Source organism: Onychostoma macrolepis, chromosome 14 (assembly GCF_012432095.1).
Source record: "Onychostoma macrolepis isolate SWU-2019 chromosome 14, ASM1243209v1, whole genome shotgun sequence".
NCBI lineage: Eukaryota > Metazoa > Chordata > Actinopteri > Cypriniformes > Cyprinidae > Onychostoma > Onychostoma macrolepis.
The window spans coordinates 31,227,464-31,245,592 of record NC_081168.1 but is presented as its reverse complement, the minus strand read 5'-3'; the positions used below and the strand labels follow the sequence as shown (position 1 = coordinate 31,245,592).

At 39.0% G+C, this 18,129-nt stretch overlaps 1 protein-coding gene across 1 annotated transcript; it reads right to left on the bottom strand.

Annotated features, from left to right (window-relative positions):
* Positions 1-12,737: 12,737 nt before the first annotated feature.
* On the bottom strand, positions 12,738-18,121 carry LOC131553153 (G2/M phase-specific E3 ubiquitin-protein ligase-like). The gene is made up of 10 exons (XM_058797565.1): positions 18,075-18,121; positions 17,798-17,881; positions 17,636-17,710; positions 17,451-17,514; positions 17,240-17,292; positions 16,687-16,765; positions 16,390-16,604; positions 15,487-15,754; positions 15,211-15,371; positions 12,738-14,088 (listed from the first exon to the last, which is right to left on the bottom strand). The coding sequence occupies exons 1-9, from the start codon at positions 18,119-18,121 to the stop codon at positions 15,369-15,371; spliced, it is 888 nt and encodes a 295-aa protein (XP_058653548.1). The 3' UTR covers positions 12,738-14,088; positions 15,211-15,368.
* Between the last annotated feature and the right edge of the window lie 8 nt (positions 18,122-18,129).

Below are 18,129 nucleotides of genomic sequence, written 5' to 3'. Positions count from 1 at the left end.
CCGGTGGTCATTTGTACATGTCCCCAGTGTCTAATGCTACATTTTAACATTAAAATCAAATTAAATTAAATCGCCACTGCTTCAGAGGTACATTCATATAATTAGTTTATTCATATATTCATTTGTATAATTCCCTTAGCACTCTTTTAAAACTTCCCAGCTTTTCCGCGCTGTTTTCACTCAAAACGAAACTAAGTTACTCTGCTGCTGTGCGCACACGACACTGTTACTGAAAACTCTGGTTTATGCTGTACAGTATTTATTTATCGTGAGTTTTTCAAATCGCGGTAATCTAAAAAAGTTTTAATTATATTTAAAATATGAAAATATGAAATATTCTTGCTTATCCATGAACTACAAATGTGTTTGAAACTACCGACGATTTATACTGAGAAAAGTTCCCTTGACATATGATTTTTTTCAGGCTTTGAAAAACTAAAAGAAATGAAATTTGCATTATGGCAAAAAAAAAAAAAAACAGGTTATGCCTAAATTGTTTTAAAATGTAGAAGAGAACACACAGTGCAATAGACTTATATGTCGTAATCTTTCTCTGTGTATCGCAATCATATATTTTATAATATTATGATGCATGATAGGGGTCAGGGGTTTGAAGGCTTGGGTAGAATATATTCTTAAACACTCCCCTCTAACAGTTAATCTGCTATGAGCTAGAGATGGAGAGGAGGTGCACTAAAATAAAAACCCAGCCCTCTATTCAATACTCCATTTCACTTTTTATGTTAAATCACTGTTGTTTTAAGCGAAAACGATGATTCGGTCCGTTTTCTTCAGTCATTGTGTTTTAGGCATCCGCCTTTTAGTTTTGTTCCAGGAAACAGATACAACTGTAACTGTCTGTTCTTCTTTAATGAATGAGTGAATGAGGCATTTATATAGCACTTTACTGTGTATTGCTATACACCCAAATCGCTTTACAATCATGTGGGGGGGCTCTCCTCAACCACCACCAGTGTGCAGCATCCACTTGAATGATGCGACGGCAGCCACAGGACAACGGTGCCAGTGCGCTCACCACACACCAGCTACAGGTGGAGAGGAGAGAGAGATAGAGCCAATCAAGTGGATGGGGATTATTAGGAGGCCATGATTGACAAGGGCCAGTGGAGGGAATCTGGCCAGGACACCGGGGTTACACCCTTACTCTTTACAATGAGTGTCATGGGTTTTTTAATGACCACAGAGAGTCAGGACCTCGGTTTAACGTCTCATCCGAAAAACGGTGCTCTTTGACAGTATAGTGTCTCCGTCACTATACTGGGGCATTAGGACCCACACAGACTGCAGGGTGAGCACCCCCTGCTGGCCTCACTAACACCTCTTCCAACAGCAACCTAGTTTTCCCAGGAGGTCTCCCATCCAGGTACTGACCAATCTCAGCCCTGCTTAGCTTCAGTGGGCAACCGGTCTTGGGCTGCAGGGTGATATGGCTGTAAGAAAACATGCGGTCGGCAGATTTAACATCTCTTAATTCTCTTAATTTTTCACAATTGCAAATGGTTATTTAGCTTAAATATTAGTTTTTAGTCAGTTACAAAAGTGTCAGGCATAAAGTTACAGATTTCTGGGACTTGGACAAACCCTTGACAGAGTGTTACTCAATCAGTCCTCTGCGTTATCTTTTAATAAAATATTCCATTGAATGTCAAAAGACAAATTCTGTAACAGCGTTCATAAATGAATATAAATGTACAAATCTTTACAGAGACATTAAGAACAATATGGTCTAACAACACAAACACAAATGCTTGTTCTAACTCTTTCACATACCAGACTGATACCTGCTAACTACACCTAAAACTGTTAGATATCTTGACTTTATCCGTGTGTTTAACGGCGCTAGGCCTCGCCACACCGTTGTTAGATATAAACCGCAAAGTTTTTCATAGGGCTACACTTTGAAACCAGAACAATTCCATGACTTTGCACATTCTTTCTGTTTGAATTCAAGTGTTTCTGTTCAACTACACTGATATTCTATGTTAAAACAAGCTCCTTTTCTACTGATTTTGTTTTTTTTCTTCTTGAATCCATGGAAAGAAGTAGAAACACTTAAATAACACATGTAAATATCAGGTATAATTTACTTGCTTCACTTGTTGAACAGAATCTGTTGCAGGAATGACTCAAAGCCTGTTCACATATCTGTAGTTAGATCAGTGTGCACAATAATGTGCCTTTGACCTTCATTATGTATGTTTTGATTATACTGTGTTGTAAATAAAATACAAATAATTACAAAAACCCTTTTTTTCAATCTCCTCACATTCTCTCTTACCTGCCTCAAAGTCACAGTCACACTGATGGGCCATCAGGGGCCAATAGGGGAGGGCCCTTTGTCTCTCAGGTGAGATTCACTTAATATTCAAGGGCATTGCCATTCCCTCGCATATAGTCTTTCGATCACAAAACATGTCTTAAAAAATTTAAATCAATATATTGTTTTCTGTGAATGAGTAAGCAGAATGATTTTCGCATAATTTTGAAGTAAATATTCTAGCCTACAAGACTGATTACTCAAAAGTCTTATTCAGAACTATTTAGTGTGGGTTTTAAGGCCTTATTTCAGCTACATTTTTTTCCCCAAAACTTGCTAACCACGCATAATATTTTTTTTCTGAAAAATGCAAACATGTACATCCATCTTGGTCCCATATTATCATAACACAGTCTGTGCTGAATACAAAAAAAATTACATGTTGGTCAATAGTATGTTTTAAAGGGGTCATATAATGCCATTTTTGTACAAGCTAATATGATTCTTTAGGGTCTATATTGAAAGTTTGTAATATACTTTAATTAAAAATTCTCATTAGTATTGTAAGAAAACACTCATTTTACCTGCTCAAAAACAGCTCTGTTTTCAGCACACGGTTTTAGTGCGTGTGTTTTTAAATGCTAATGAGCTTTGCTCGCCCCGCCCCTCTGTTCTGTGGGGCGTTTTTGACACAACACACGTGTAGTGTTGCCTTGACAACAGTTGAGGGTATATTTTGAAGAATGGCAGCGGGAGTCTCTGAGGATACTGTGCAACCGTATCAATTCGAACCGGAGTCGGACCCGGAACAGGATGATGGCCCCGAAGAAGACATCAATTAGAGTATTTATAGTCTTGGATCATATGCATTTGCAGGATGTAAACAGTATTTTGCAGGTATTGTGTTACCATTAATTTTCATGCAGTTATAACTGTTTTTTATTTATTAAAATTTTTACATTACTTCTTAAAAGACACCGTTATAAACCATCTACAAAAGTAAGCTTAGTGTAGTGTTATCAAGTTAACTTTAATACCTGCGTACACAGTTTGTAATAACACAATAACCATAACGTTTTGTTCATTATAAACGTGGGATTATTAATTATATTGAGAACGTCGTAAATAGAAAACATGCATGTACCCTGAATGTAAACATTAGCCACCTACATCGTGAAGCGTGCTAGCGATTTGCAAAGATTAATATAAAGATTAATATAAAGGTTAATTAAACGTTACACTCATTCTTCTGGAGGTTCAGCAGGAACACGAATAGTTGGTACCGATTCTTTTTTCAGGAGCAGCTTCTTAGCAAAACCAGCTTTATACTGATCTTCATTTATAAAGCAGTCTGGTGAAAAATGATTCGCGCAAACATGAAAACATTGACGTTGCTCGTGGGGAATATTCCCTTCAAAAGCAAAACTCAGCCACTGTGTCTTCAGCGGTTCGGACTTAGGAACATCAAAATGACTGCTGTGTTCATTATTGCACCGAGAACAGAACACCACAATCGCTAGACGCCATTCTGCTCATAGACAGCTCCAGCGTATATCAACAATGACGCGGACTATGATTGACAGCTCGCTCATGAGCAAGGGCGGGTCTGTATTGAAACACTGCTGTCAATCAACGATCGTGGGAGGGGCGTCCGACCGTGTGACGTCACACGGTCGAACGGCTTGATTTGAGACAGGGTAAAACAAATAAGGAGATTAAAAAAAAAACACTGGATGGATTTTTATCATTTTATGATGGTTGTGTACAGGCTCTGCTAACACACATTTCAGTACAATCAACTTGTAAAAGTGCATGTACCATTATATGACCCCTTTAAGTAGCTGAAATAAGCACAAATATCAGGGCATGTCAAAACATGACCTCAGACCCCAGAGGGTTAATAAAATATGGCTTCAACCCATTGTCTTAATTCGAGACATTTACGTTATATTATTAATACTATCCTAGTTTAGATATCAGATACGAGACTGTTTCTCGATAATTATTTCCGTCTACGATCGTATTCCGTCTGTTTTTTTTTTTATTCAGTTGATTTGAAAAATATATTTGTAAATTGATCATTTGTAAGTCGCTTCGGAAAAAGGCGTATAAAAAAAAATACTCAGAAAAGGATAACGAGTGATTTTATTTGTATCAGTATATTGTTGGATATACATTCATATATTGAAGTAGTGAAGAAAACAATCAAATTGCCGCTACAAACAAACAGCAGGAATGACTTTTTCAGGTGGTCTAGCCAGAAAAGAAAATCTCTGCAAACTGAGAAAAATCGCTTAGGTGAAGCGGCATCAGTACTCGTGGAGTTGGGGTGCTGGAGGAACTCTACCAGGGTTCGCCGTCCGGGGAACTTACAGGAGGAGGTCAAATCTCGCAAATGTGTTCAGTGTCGCCCAGCCCGCAGCTCAACAGATGCCTGCCAGAGAGGCGCCGTGCGCCAACGCATAGAAGGTGGCAATACTTTGCGGGAAGTGAGCCCTCACCAACAGGGGGCATGGCTCGCCTTGAGATTGGTACGCCAAGGCGATGGCATCCACTATCCAGTGGGCCAACCTCTGCTTGAAGACAGCCTTCCCTTTCTGCTGACCTCCGTGGCAGACAAAGAGCTGCTCAGAGCTTCTAAAGCTATGGGTGCAGTCCACGTATATGCACAGCGCTCTTACGGAACACAGCAACGCCAAGGCTGGGTCTGCCTCCTTCGACGGCAGTGCTTGCAGGTTCACCAGCAGATCACGGAAGGGCGTGGTGGGAACCTTGGGCACGTATCCAGGCCGGGGTCTCAGTGCGTCCGTGCAGAGGGGGCCTTGGTCAGGGAGTCATACAACTGGCTGTGGGAGGACTCGTGGGAAGCAACCGGGTTTACCTGAACTTCCCCGAATCGACTCCAGAACAGCCGGATCGTCTCGGGATGGAGTCACCATTCTCTAGGGAACATGAGCTGTCGTGAGAGCACATCGGCTGCACGATTGCGCTCCAGGATGTGGACGGCGCGCAGTAACTTGCGCTGCGTCTGACTCCAGAGGAGGAGATGGCGGGCAAGTTGTGACATGTGACGTGTTCGTAGACAACCCTGCCAGTTGATGTATGAGACAGCCGCAGTGTTGTCCATGCGGACCAACACATGCTAGCCAAGCAGTAGCGGCTGGACCGCTGCAAGGCTAGTAGCACTGCCAGCAACTTGAGGCAGTTGATGTGCCAAAGCAGTCGAGGCCCTGTCCAGAATCCCCGAGACTGCCTGCCCGTTGCATGTAGCACACCAGCCCGCACTGGAGGCATCCATTATGACAACGACATGCCAAGACACTTGTTCTAAGGGTACTTCGACCCGTAGAAGGACAAGGTACGTCCAGCGGCTGAATGAGAGGCAACGCGTTGGCGTGATGGTCACGCGAACTATACCACGGCAACATGCCCATCTCGGGACTTGGGAGTGTAACCTGTGCTGAAGTGGTCCCATATGAAGCAATCCGAGCGGTGAGACTGCGACTGCCAATGTCATATGCCCCAGGAGCCTCTGAAAGTGTTTCAGTGGTACCACCATCCCGCCTCTGAACGAACTCAGGCAGGTCAGCATGGACTGGGCACGCTCGTTGGTGAGACGCACCACCACACTCACCGAGTCTAACTCCATACTGAAAAAAGAGTTTCTCTGCTTGGGGGAGAGCTTGCTCTTTTCCCAGTTGACCCGAAGCCCCAACTGGCTGAGGTGCCGGAGCACCAGGTCCCTGTGATCGCACAACTGTTCTCGCGCTCAATACAGTTGAGGATCCTGATGCCCACTTCCCATAACGGGGCAAGGGCGCCCTCCGTGACTTGGGTAAAGACACGAGGGGACAGGGAGAGCCCGAAGGGGAGGACCCTGTACTGCCATGCCCGACCCTCGAACGCAACCCGTAGGAACGGCCTGTGTCGAGGGCGAATCGAGACATGAAAGTAAGCATCCTTCAGGTCAACCGCTGCAAACCAATCCTGGGGTTGGATGCATATGATGATGCGCTTCTGCGTCAACATCTTGAATGGGAGCTTGAGAAGGGCCCGATTCGAGATTAGCAGATCCAGGATACATTTCTTAGGTATGATGAAGTAAGGGCTGTAAAACCCCTGCCTCATCTCGACTGGAGGGACCGGCTCGATTGCATCCTTTGCCAGGAGGACAGCAATCTCCTGACACAAGACAAGTGCATCTCGGACTGCCACCGAAGTCTCGAGAGAGCCGCTGAGCTTGGGAGGTCGCCTGGCGAACTGAATCGTATAGCCGAGTCGGATTGTGCGAATGAGCCAGCAGGACGGGTTGGGCAGCGCAAGCCACGCCCCCAAACTCCGTGCGAGTGGCACCAAAGGGACAATTGACATACCCATGGTGGTGCAGCGGAGGGGAGCAGAGCTGGATGGTACAGAAGGCGTCGCATTCTGACACATCCCCGCCGAACTCCCCAGGTCCCTGGGGGGACTGGCCAGTAGGGCAGGCCGGAAGGTCCAAAAATAGGGCTAATGACTGGCTTTCCCACTGATAGGCCAGCGGTGCATCTCCTTACTCTCTCTCCTCATGCAGCGGACCACTGACTCTCCTCAGCTGGTGACTCGCTCTCCTCACGCAGCGGACCACTGACTCTCCTCAGCTGGTGACTCGCTCTCCTCACGCAGCAGACCACTGACTCTCCTCAGCTGGTGACTCGCTCTCCTCACGCAGCGGACCACCGACACTCCTCTCTCTTCATGTACAGGGACCGAATATTAGAATTAAAGCGATTTCTATATTTTATCCAAACGACTATTTAGCCTAGCTATATTTCTATATTTTATCCAAACCTGATATTTAAAAATTCAGGAACCTGTACAGTGTATTTTTTTGTTTAACTTTCATTAAAATCATTTCAATAAAATAATGAGAAATAATTGCGTATTGCAAATTTATGAATGCATGGTTAACTTTTTTTTCCTTCCTGCAGTCACTAGGCTATATGGGATCAGTGAAAGGCACATTTTACTTAAGGTGTACCTTTACCCCATATAACATATAAAACTACTTGATACTTTGAGTCAGTAGAAAAGTCTCTTTACTATCCTAATTGGAACTGTGACATTAATTTTCTTCCACTTGTTATTTTCTTCTGACTGTTAGTGTGTTATTGACTATTTCACAGATACATATGCAATAATTGTTTATGGTTCATCAAACAAACACGAGAAACATTAATCATGTTAATAAAGTCATGTAAAGCTTTGTTGATTTCCAAAATTCTCTTTAACGTACTGTAAGCATAAAATAACCTCAAATACTCTGATCTCTTCACATATGGAATATACAAATAGTGAATCTATGTATAGTCTCCATATTCTATTGAGTGAAGATGCAAGAATGCTTCTTTCTCACCTCTTTCCTCCACAATTGTTTCTTGCCCCACACCTTCTCGGCTCTACCCAGTGCACTCAGTAAGATAATTTCCAAAATACAATGTTATATACAATGCATATATGTAAATGTATACAAGCAAATGATATTCACTGTCATGCTTGGTATAATTAGAAATGTCTCAGTGCAACTGGTACAATGGTCATTCCCAGAAAAATACACTTAATCAAAAATATTTGTAATTTAAGCAATCCTTGGCCCACTCTTTGAGCCTCTAAACAATGACAGCTTCACTGAGTCTTAGTGCCTCAAAGTAAACATCCATGCCAAAGCATTGACTTGACATTAGGGGTTTGATGTGTTCAGTGATTATACGCAGTACAGCCTCCTGAAGTGATGCAGGAGCCTCGGGAACACCCCCACAATCCATGGCAGGAACAGGACCATCCCAATCCACTCCAAAGTCAGCAAAATCCATCTGTTAAAATCAAATAAGGGAAAAATGTAATAAAGTTATTTTTGGAATATTTGGTGTTAAAAATGTACAAAAATGTTATGCTTCAAGAAGCTGTGCTTTACAGAGATTTTAGAACTAAAGGGTGTTTTCAAGCAAAACATGGTGCAGAGTACCTAAAACCCGTTCCAAAATTCCAATTAACAAAAGATTATAAGCTTTCTAACTACTGTAAATCAATATTTACATAGTATAGTAGTCAATTTATCTCTCACAGACGTCCTGCAAAATCACATCTATTGTCCTAGCAGAGGTGGAAACAAATCAGTTAGATGTTCAAGTCACAAATCTCTCTCAAGTCCCTACCATCAAGTCCCAAGTCAAGTGGTAAGTCACTGTGAATACAATCCAAGCAAGTTGAGTTGAGTCAGTGCTCACCTCAAGCAAGTCAAGTCCTGCTAAGGATCAAGTCACAGTTTCAAATAACAAGCATTGTTTATATCTGCCATTTAAAATGTTTCCCTCAGAAATTAAGAAAACTTTCTAAATTGTATATTTATAATTAATATTAATTTGTTATAACAGTCATTTAAAATAATTCTAATTAAAAAAATAAATATTCACATTTTAAAAGTTTCCAAACAATTAAGGATACAACTGATAGATTCATAAGTTTCTTTAACACTAGTTGAGCAAAAGAAACAACATTTATGAGACAGCTGTTAGGTTTAGTTGGTGATTTCAAATATTAAATTTAATCTTAAGCTTGGCAAACAGTTTTGGAGAATTCATTCAAAGAGATAGAAGCTGCACTTGCATGCCCAAGCGGCATTTCAAAGATGGTCGCCGAGTGACATGATTTGCCTTAAAAAAAAAAAAAAAACTTTGGTATGGCCTATAAACAAAGCAGGCTGTGCTAACGACTGCTTCTGAACAGTAATTAAATGTTTCAAACAGCTATTCAGTTTTTTTGTGTGTTTGATCTTGTGTTCATCACAGCACCAAATACTTTAATGCTTTTTAAATTTAAACATTTTTTAATTGTAATATTGACTAAAACATGCAGCAGATATTGAAAATATTCTGATTCTTTATTGTTTGTGAACACTTTACAATAATGTTACTCTAGTAAACAGTTAATTCATTAGCTGTAATGAACTAAAAAAAAAAAAAGAAAAATAAATTAGGACACTTTATGTAAAGCAATTCAACAGTGATAATACCATATACCATGATGAAATCTTCAGTACTTATTGCGATATGAAAATTGAGTCATAGAGTTCAAGTCAAGTCATAAGTTCTCAAGTCAAAGTCAAGTCGAGTTGAGTCATTTTCTCTATTAATTCAAACACTTCACAGGTCCTTAAATTTGCAACTCATGCTAGTCATGTAACTTGACTCCCCCAACTCTGATAACTAGGTGGTCTCCCAAATCCTAATCCTGCTGAATCATCTAATATTGTTGGCAACTTACTGGATCAGCTGGAACTTCTGTATTCAACAGTTGACCTGAAACCCATAACTGTTGTGGAGATCTGTTGCCCTCCGATGAAAGAGGATGTCTGTCCCACACCCATCTAAACAGGTCAAGGTCCTCATTCAGTCTAGGCACCATGACATAGTGCAGACATATGAGGTGTTTTTCATTGTCTGGGTCCAGTGCTGCAATTTTCTGCAGATGCTGGAAAGCTGCATAATAATTGGAGGTAACTGCACACCACACATCCCTCCACAGACGCTCAATACGTTGGTTGTGGACACTTCTTCCCGTAATATAGCTGGTCTTCTCTAAGGTGTAAACAGACGTAAAAGAGAAAACAATCACTGTTACTACTAAAACACTATAGAAACTGCAAAGTTGAGATGTAACCATCAGAAAAGAAACAGTTAACTTGGGCAGCAGGGTGACAAAAACAGGTTAAGAAAAGAAAAGATATTAACTGCGAAAGACTAAGAATTAAAGTGAAGAATTAGGTGAAGACTCTGAAGACTCCAAGTAGGAGTCTTTACTTTAAAGTCTTTCAAAGTTAAAGGACACCTTTTACGGCCATTTTTACAAGCTGTAATATAGGTCTCAGGTGTCCCCAGAATGTGTGAAGTTTCAGCTCAAAATACCCCACAGATCATTGATTATATCATTTTGAATATGTCTATTTAGGGTGGAAGCAGAAACATGCTGTTTTTGTGCATGTCTCTTTGAATGCAAATGTGGCTGCAAACTCTCCAGGATGGGTGAACTGGGACTCGGTTCCCTGTTTTGCTCATACATTGCAGCTCGCTGAAAATTATGGATTTAATGTGTTTGTGCATCACGTTATCATTGCAGCTGGGTGGCTTGTCAAGCACATTAACTATAGCACATGCTTGCAAGGCACTGGAAGCTAAACAAGAACAAATGAAACTTGTAGATCAGGAAAATCAACCGAAATGAGTATCCCTCCTCAAGGTCTCAGCTGAAGGAAATACGCCATTATTTATAGGCTTTTATATACTGGCCTAATTTTCTTATTGGACAGATAATGACAACATTAAAAATGAGCATTGAACGGATGATACTGATATGGTTTCCAATATATAGTGCATCCCTAATCACAGTATTGCATTTTGTTACACTAACAAATAATTTATAAATTGCGCGTAAATAATACCTTGTTTTCATTAATATTAAACATTTCAGCATTTAAATTAAATAAAACACAAAAATGTATAAATATTTTATGTTGTCTTACCTGGCCCACGAAGAGGATGCTCCAACATAAACCTCGCTACATCAACATTCTCACCCCCCTCACCCAACTCGGCAAACCAAACTGCTCGACAGCTTCCAAAAATGCCTCCAAAACTGTTGAGGCCTGGTTGTTGGTGGATGCCTTCAAATACGTGATTTTACGGCTGAATCCATCTATGCCCCCATGGATGACGATGTGCCACCTTACAGGGAGAACAACCAATTTTAGCAGTTGAAAACACTTCCTGTGTATAATCATAAATAGGGATGCATGATATTGGATTTTCCAATCCAATCTGCCGATATTTTTCAACTCATTTTGGCTGATACTTTATTTTAGTTTTGCTTGAAGTGTTCATTTATAAATGTCAGGTTTGTGATTTTTATTCACCATAGGTTACAGCCTCTGATTATTAAACCAAATATTATGTTTGATTTTATGATAAGCCAGCTCAGTCATTTCCGGTCAACTGTCAAACTCAGCTGTGCTATATCACCCTTTGCGTTTCTCTACATAATCCAATCACGATCTGAAGACAATTTTTGTTTGTTTAAGAGGACCAAACGTCCACGGATACCGTTTTAGAAATGACAAAGCTAAATTGTTCCGAAAAGTCATTACTATGATTGACAGTGATAAGTCGGAACAAAACATATGACAAGCTGATTTCCTGTGTATTAAAGTGATTCCGAGTAAACTCAGAGTAAAAAACTACAGCAGCAACAAGTGTTGGCTGAATATAGCCTATTTAGCAGGGTCTACAGTTGAAGATAAAACTTTAAAAATGTTTTTGTAGTAAAAATATTGTGCATCCCAAATTGATATAACACAATATGTCTAGCAGCAAATTCAAACAAAGAATTTACTCAATAAAATGTCTACCTACTTAATTAGTTTGTGATTTATATTGATGTGCCAAAGAGACAAAGGTGAAGGAACTGAATATACCCTTCTGTGAACAAAATGAAGGTGCAATCCACGCAGCAGAGTGCCCACTGGATCCACAGCTTTCAGTGTTTCCCTAACTGCAGATCATGTCACTCTACATAAGAGTGGAGAGGACAGCTGTTAGCATCAGCACTTTTTACTGTAATCCAAGCTTTAACTACCCTTAAAATGAATTGTGATCTGCTTAAGCTTAATATTAACAAAATGTGACAGGATAACAAAAAATTCTTTAGGCATCAGTTGTCTATACAGGCAATTGCTCACGGGGTTCTAAGACATCATTAAACTAGTGAAACTGCCTGGAACACTATTTGTGAAAAGCACCATGCAAATTAATTAAAACTGAATTAGAATTAAACAATTTTCTTGTACACCTCAGTCAGTTTAAAGATTTAAGAATCTTTTTAAGAACAAAAAGTATGTTTTTATAGATTTATTCATTTGATTTGGCATTAAACTAGTAAGACAATATAAAAGCAATACCTTGATTTTGTAAGCAACTTATAGAATAGCACGCCTTATATTTTTACACATAATAAATGGGCGATTATACATGATTAATATTGTTTCTTCACACACACACACATATGTATATGTATATATATATATATATATATATATACATATACACACACACATATACACACATTAGCACTATTTGCCAATTAGTCAAGTGTATAACACTTTACAACACACAATGTTTCAAAGCAGCTTTAATGAAAATTATAAATATATAAAAATAAAAGTGATCTATATTATTAAATGAATAGTTCACCCAAAAATCAAAACTTGTAAGACCTTTGTTCATCTTTGGAACACAAATTACTATTACTATGACACTCAATTCTGTCAGCGCTCTCCTCTGAATGTAAACAAGACGCAGTGTATGCATGTTCTACGTCAGCAGCGTCACGTGCATGCGTTGTTTACATGCAGAAAAGGGCAAGTCTTGCGGGTTTGGAATGACATGAGGGTAAGTAATTATTGACAGAATTTAAATTTTTGGGTGAACTATCACATCAATGCCTTTATAACCCGTGACCAGCCACAGGCATAAGTGGCAAGGAGACACCCTCCTCTGGCAACACATTAATGTTCATATGACAAAAACATACAACATACAGATTTATGGTAATACTGGTCATTCAGTTAATGAAACAAGCACAATGATGCTTGTGAGCATAATGTAATTCTGTAAGGACAAAGAACAACATTATATAAAGATGATATTTAGTTCTATATATCAAAAAGCACATAGAGAGAATATCTGCCTTACATAATGTCTGAGCTCTTAAGATATCCAGAGACCATGGCATATCCTGAATTGGGACACCGCTGAATGAAGCCACTAATGACTTTTCTCAAGTCTTCAGCAGAAATCTGGCTATATGTTTGCTTCACAGAATGTCCATATTCCTTCAATCTCCTCTTCACAGTGCTTAAACTCACATGCAACAGACGAGATATCTCAGGAACAGTAAAGTTTAGCTCAAGGAGGTATTCAAGCTGATCCATGGTGATGTTAAAGGCAGGCCGTCCCCTCTCACCAGTTTGTTTAAGAACTGGAGCTTTGTAACCGTGACATGTTGCATCCCTTGTTGATGCAAGAAGCTCATGTGCCTCCTGTAAATTTTCCAAACCATTGTCCAAGTTTCCAAATGATGAACGGTCAGCACATGTTCCAATCAGACTGATCACATTCTCTATTTGGTACAGCACACAATCAAGATCGTCTTCTGAAACAGGGCTTGACATTTTCTGTCCTAAAGATGAGAGGAATTCTGCAATGTGGGCTGCAACATCTTGAGACCGTTCAGTCCTAGAGTAAAGTTGGCAGTACAAAAAAAAAAAAAAAGATAATTTTTTTGGAATGTGTTGTGAATAAAGGAGAGATGCCTGCTGCTAGCTGTCCAGTCAGATAACATTACCAATTTAGTTTAGAGCATCCCCCACATACTGTATACCAGCAAGCAGTCACGTACAGATACACCTGCTCTGGACTGGAAATTACCCTTATGATGGTAAAATAAATGACAACAGAATTTTTATTTTGCTAAAGTATCCCTTGAAGTTACTGCAAAACTTAAAAAGTATAAAGGTACTTTCAACTGAAGTAAGGAGTTATTCCCAGGAGAACATTGCTTCCCTCCTGTTGGAACCGTCCTCACTCCAGATGACTTTAAATAACAATCGGAATGGAATCCTTGTCAGTTGTCCTGTTGTGTGGGTGAAGTGCCTTTCCACTGTCTCCCACATCTTCAAACAAGAGTTAACCCCTTGTTTGAACTGCTTGATAATGTTTGACGTTCTAAAATGGGATAAATAAATATATGAAAAATCATGCAAGATGCAGACAGCTTATCATAACTTCACCTCACAACAAAAACAATTTGGTGTCAGAGTGACACAACTTGGCATTTTTCTTGTTCATTTATAAAACGCATTAACACTGCTGGTTTTACTACAGAACTTTTCCAATCATCGGTCCTCATTTATGAAACATAAGCAGTCAATTTGTGTGTAAATATTCAGATTAATTAAAGAGCTTGTATCTTCAAAATGTAAGTTGGGGAAATATACACATGTTCTCAGACTCAACCAGAAGTAAATAGTTTGTAAATCATACAAATGGTTTGTTTTATTTTAGGCAAACTGATAAAACCTCATTTTGTAATTTTGTAAAACCTAATTTAATAATACCTCACAAGTTTGTGAAAGAGCTCCAGATCGTATCAGTGAAACACTGTTTGTTTGTTTGTTTTACTTTACTGCAGATTTGATTTTACACAAGACAGTTCAATACAAGCATTTCAGACAGATGTAAAAGTAGTAAAAGATGATGCAGTGCTGTGTCTGACTATATTGGATCCAACAGTATGTCACAACACCTAAGTGTGAGCAAACATGTTTTTACCACTATCGCATTGTCTGTTCCATTTCATATATCTACTGAGGATTTATATGTTTTTAACCCAAGTGACCCAGGTTGTTTTCAGAGTACGTCACAGCAGCATCCATCTATTATTTTAATATGTAAAACGTTTAGCCAATTGGAGCATTGGGAACCACTATGTCCTGTCTAAAAAAAAGACTGCTCTGTAGAAAGGCTCCTACTACTTCTAAATTATGTTTTTTGATGTAACTTTTGATTTGTCTTGCTACAATTATAAGAGGACCTCAGAGAACATTCTAAAATAATAATAATAAAAAAAATGCAGAGTTTAATAATTAAACTCATGACCCCTTTATTTTATTTTTATTTACAACGCCCATATCTCAACCAAAAGATATGTCCCCACCCTACAATTAGTTTTTTTCTTTTTTTGATTATTTGAAAATACTTTACTATTAGAAGATAAAAACTGTCACTACATCTGTTTCTTTGTGACTTTAAAACTTGACATTTAAACAATGCAATAGGTAATAATACCTGTGAAAAATGAGGTGCTTCACAACCTGTCCATAAATATGTGGGAGGCGTTCAAGTTTAGCATTGTAGATCTGCGGCACTCCACATTCAGCAATCCATTCCCCAAGATCCTGTTTAAGCTTTACACAATCCTCTTCCGTGTTACACTGTTTCTTTTGTTACTTTGTTACAAAAGATTAAGCAAAGAAAAAAAGGCTTTGAACACTCAAAACAGAGAAACAAAATACTTTTAACAAACTCTTGAACTTTGGAATATGTTAACCAATTTGTGAATACCTTCAGGACATTTTTCTGCACCTCCCTGTCTGGCAACAACTCACAACGGAAGTGCTCTAGATCTGTATCCTGACCACACATTAGCAAAAACAAGGCAGGGTCTAGTGCTTTAAGGCCTGGTCCTCCATGTAACAGAGACCAAGCAGTCAGTTTCCCTGCTGTATAGTACCTGCCCTGCTCTAAAGCTGACTGATCGTAAGTAAAATAGAGGTTCCCTTCCTGTCCCTCAAAAACTCCCAAGGATGATTGGACCTCTTTCATCAAAAGCCTGTAACAAATTAAATAAAATATCTTTGGCTGTAATAATCAAACAAGTACTTAAGATTCACTGGTTGACCAGGCATAAATCAGAATTGGATGGTTTTTGCTTTATTTCGGCCAACCTCTGCGATTATTTTCTGAAGTATCATGTGGAAATGACAGAGTGGAAAATTACAAAACCTTTAAATGAGACATAAACATTTAATAATGTGCAAAACACTTAAAGAAAATTCTAAATACTAAATTAAGGATGGAGGTTTATTTTAATGTATTTCAGAGGAGAACTGACTTCTGTATAATGCATTAAAATAGTCTTTATAAGGACAGTGCTGCTTTGTTTACGGTGACACTGTTTTGCTGCGTTAATAAAATAACCTTGAGAAATCTCATTTAAAATTTTGAAAATGCATTTCATGGCCCCTTTAAATATGATGTTGTTGGTCTGTTTACATTAGTTAATCCACTTTGTTATGCATGAGTGTTACGTTTTTATTCAGTATCAATTTTATTCAATTTAATAATTGGTTATCGGACAGTATGGTCCAACATAGTTTTCACCGTTGATAAATTTGTACCTTTATTCAACCTCTAATTTAAACATAAGTGCATGTAAAGGTCAGTAACTGACCAATGTGAACCCACCTGAAAAACTCCCTTGTGGGACCACCATGGTCTTCAGCAAGCTCACCCACAAATTCAACTTGTGGTCGATTGTGCCATGCAAAGTATGTTTTTCCAAGGGCAGTGATGGCACTTTGCAGTACACGTTTTCTCCTGACCACCACAGTTGTAGTACTTTCCTGAGTACTGTTTTCACTTCTGAAGTTACTTAAAACCTCAGCGACGTCATCCTCATCCTTTATAAAACAGATCAGAACAAAGAATAAATAAAAAATGTAAAAGCCTGTCAGCAAAAGTGCAGAATGACCATTCACTCACATGAGCTGGACTGTAAGGTCGAACAGGAGATGATAGCATCTCTAAATCTTCCTCAGAATAGCTATCCAGCAATATGTCACTATAAGAAAAAATTGGGGGAAAATATTAATTAACTACATGCACTTACTGTATGGTTAGGGTTAGGATTTGGTTTAGCACAGGGTTCTTCAACTTGGTTCCTGGAGGGCCGGTGTCCTGCAGAGTTTAGTTCCAACCCTAATTAAACACACCTGACCAAGCTAATCAAAGTATTCAGGACTATTTAAAAGTGATGAAGAGGTGTGCTGAATAAGGGTTGGAAGTAAACTATGCAGATCACTGGGCCTCCAGGACCGGAGTTGAATAGCCTTGGTTTAGGGTTACTTGCATGTAATTAGGCATGATTAATTGTTTTTACAATAGTAAGTACATGTAACATGTATCAAGGTCGTACCTTATAAGAAAGTGTTACCGGATTGTTTTTTGGAGAAACAAGTATGTGAACTTTCCTAAATATGTGCAAAACAACAACAAAAAATGCATACAACACCTTTAAACAGTAGAAACAACAAACCTCAACGGTGTATACAAACACCCTGTACTTGGTCCTGCTTTCAGCATCTGTGCCTATAAATGAACAGTTACCATCACCACATAGTAACTAAAAGTCAATATAAATTATTATTTATGCAATTCAACCTGTATTTGCAGGAAACAAATCATGTTTCTTTAAACTGTTTTGAATAATAGCTGTAATAACAGTATGCACTGCAATTTAAACTCACAGCTTGTGGTGAAGTTGCCTGAGGACATGTGTCACAGTCTTCTGCAATTGTCTCCAGGTCATGTCTGTATAGAAACATTATCCACATTTTCAGAGGAAAACATCCTTTAAATTTGTGACTTTGGTTTGTGAGCCCAGGTGTCTTACAAAAAGTTTTTAATCGCAATAATGCTATTGATCACTTACTCTTCAGTTTCTGACAATGAAGCAGATGAGTCTTTGTCTTTGTCTTCAGTGAGGTCCACTACTGTGCTGCTAGCCCTAAATCAATAATTAAACTTGTGTTATGGCATAGAACAATTCACATGTTTAGAGCATTCTGTTTCTTCATTTTACATTAACACGTACCCTGAACAACTGTTGACATCTTCTTCCAGTTTGTGGACAGCTACATGTTTGTGGCACAACCTGCATTTTTCAACGGCTATCCTCCTTTAAAATAGGACAAATAACTTTTGCAGTTTTAACATTTTTACATCATGAAATTTAAATGCACATGAAATGATGTAACATACCTTTGCTTCTGGCTCTTCCGGCTCTATGTAAAGAGCTTGCTGCAGTGGCACAATATAAGCCAAAGCTTTGTTGAGACTGCTCTCACAGCGAAGAAATTTCACGCTATAACCAGAATTTGGCACTGGTAGTTGTGTCAGTGCCCGGCTCCTTCCACATCTCATTAT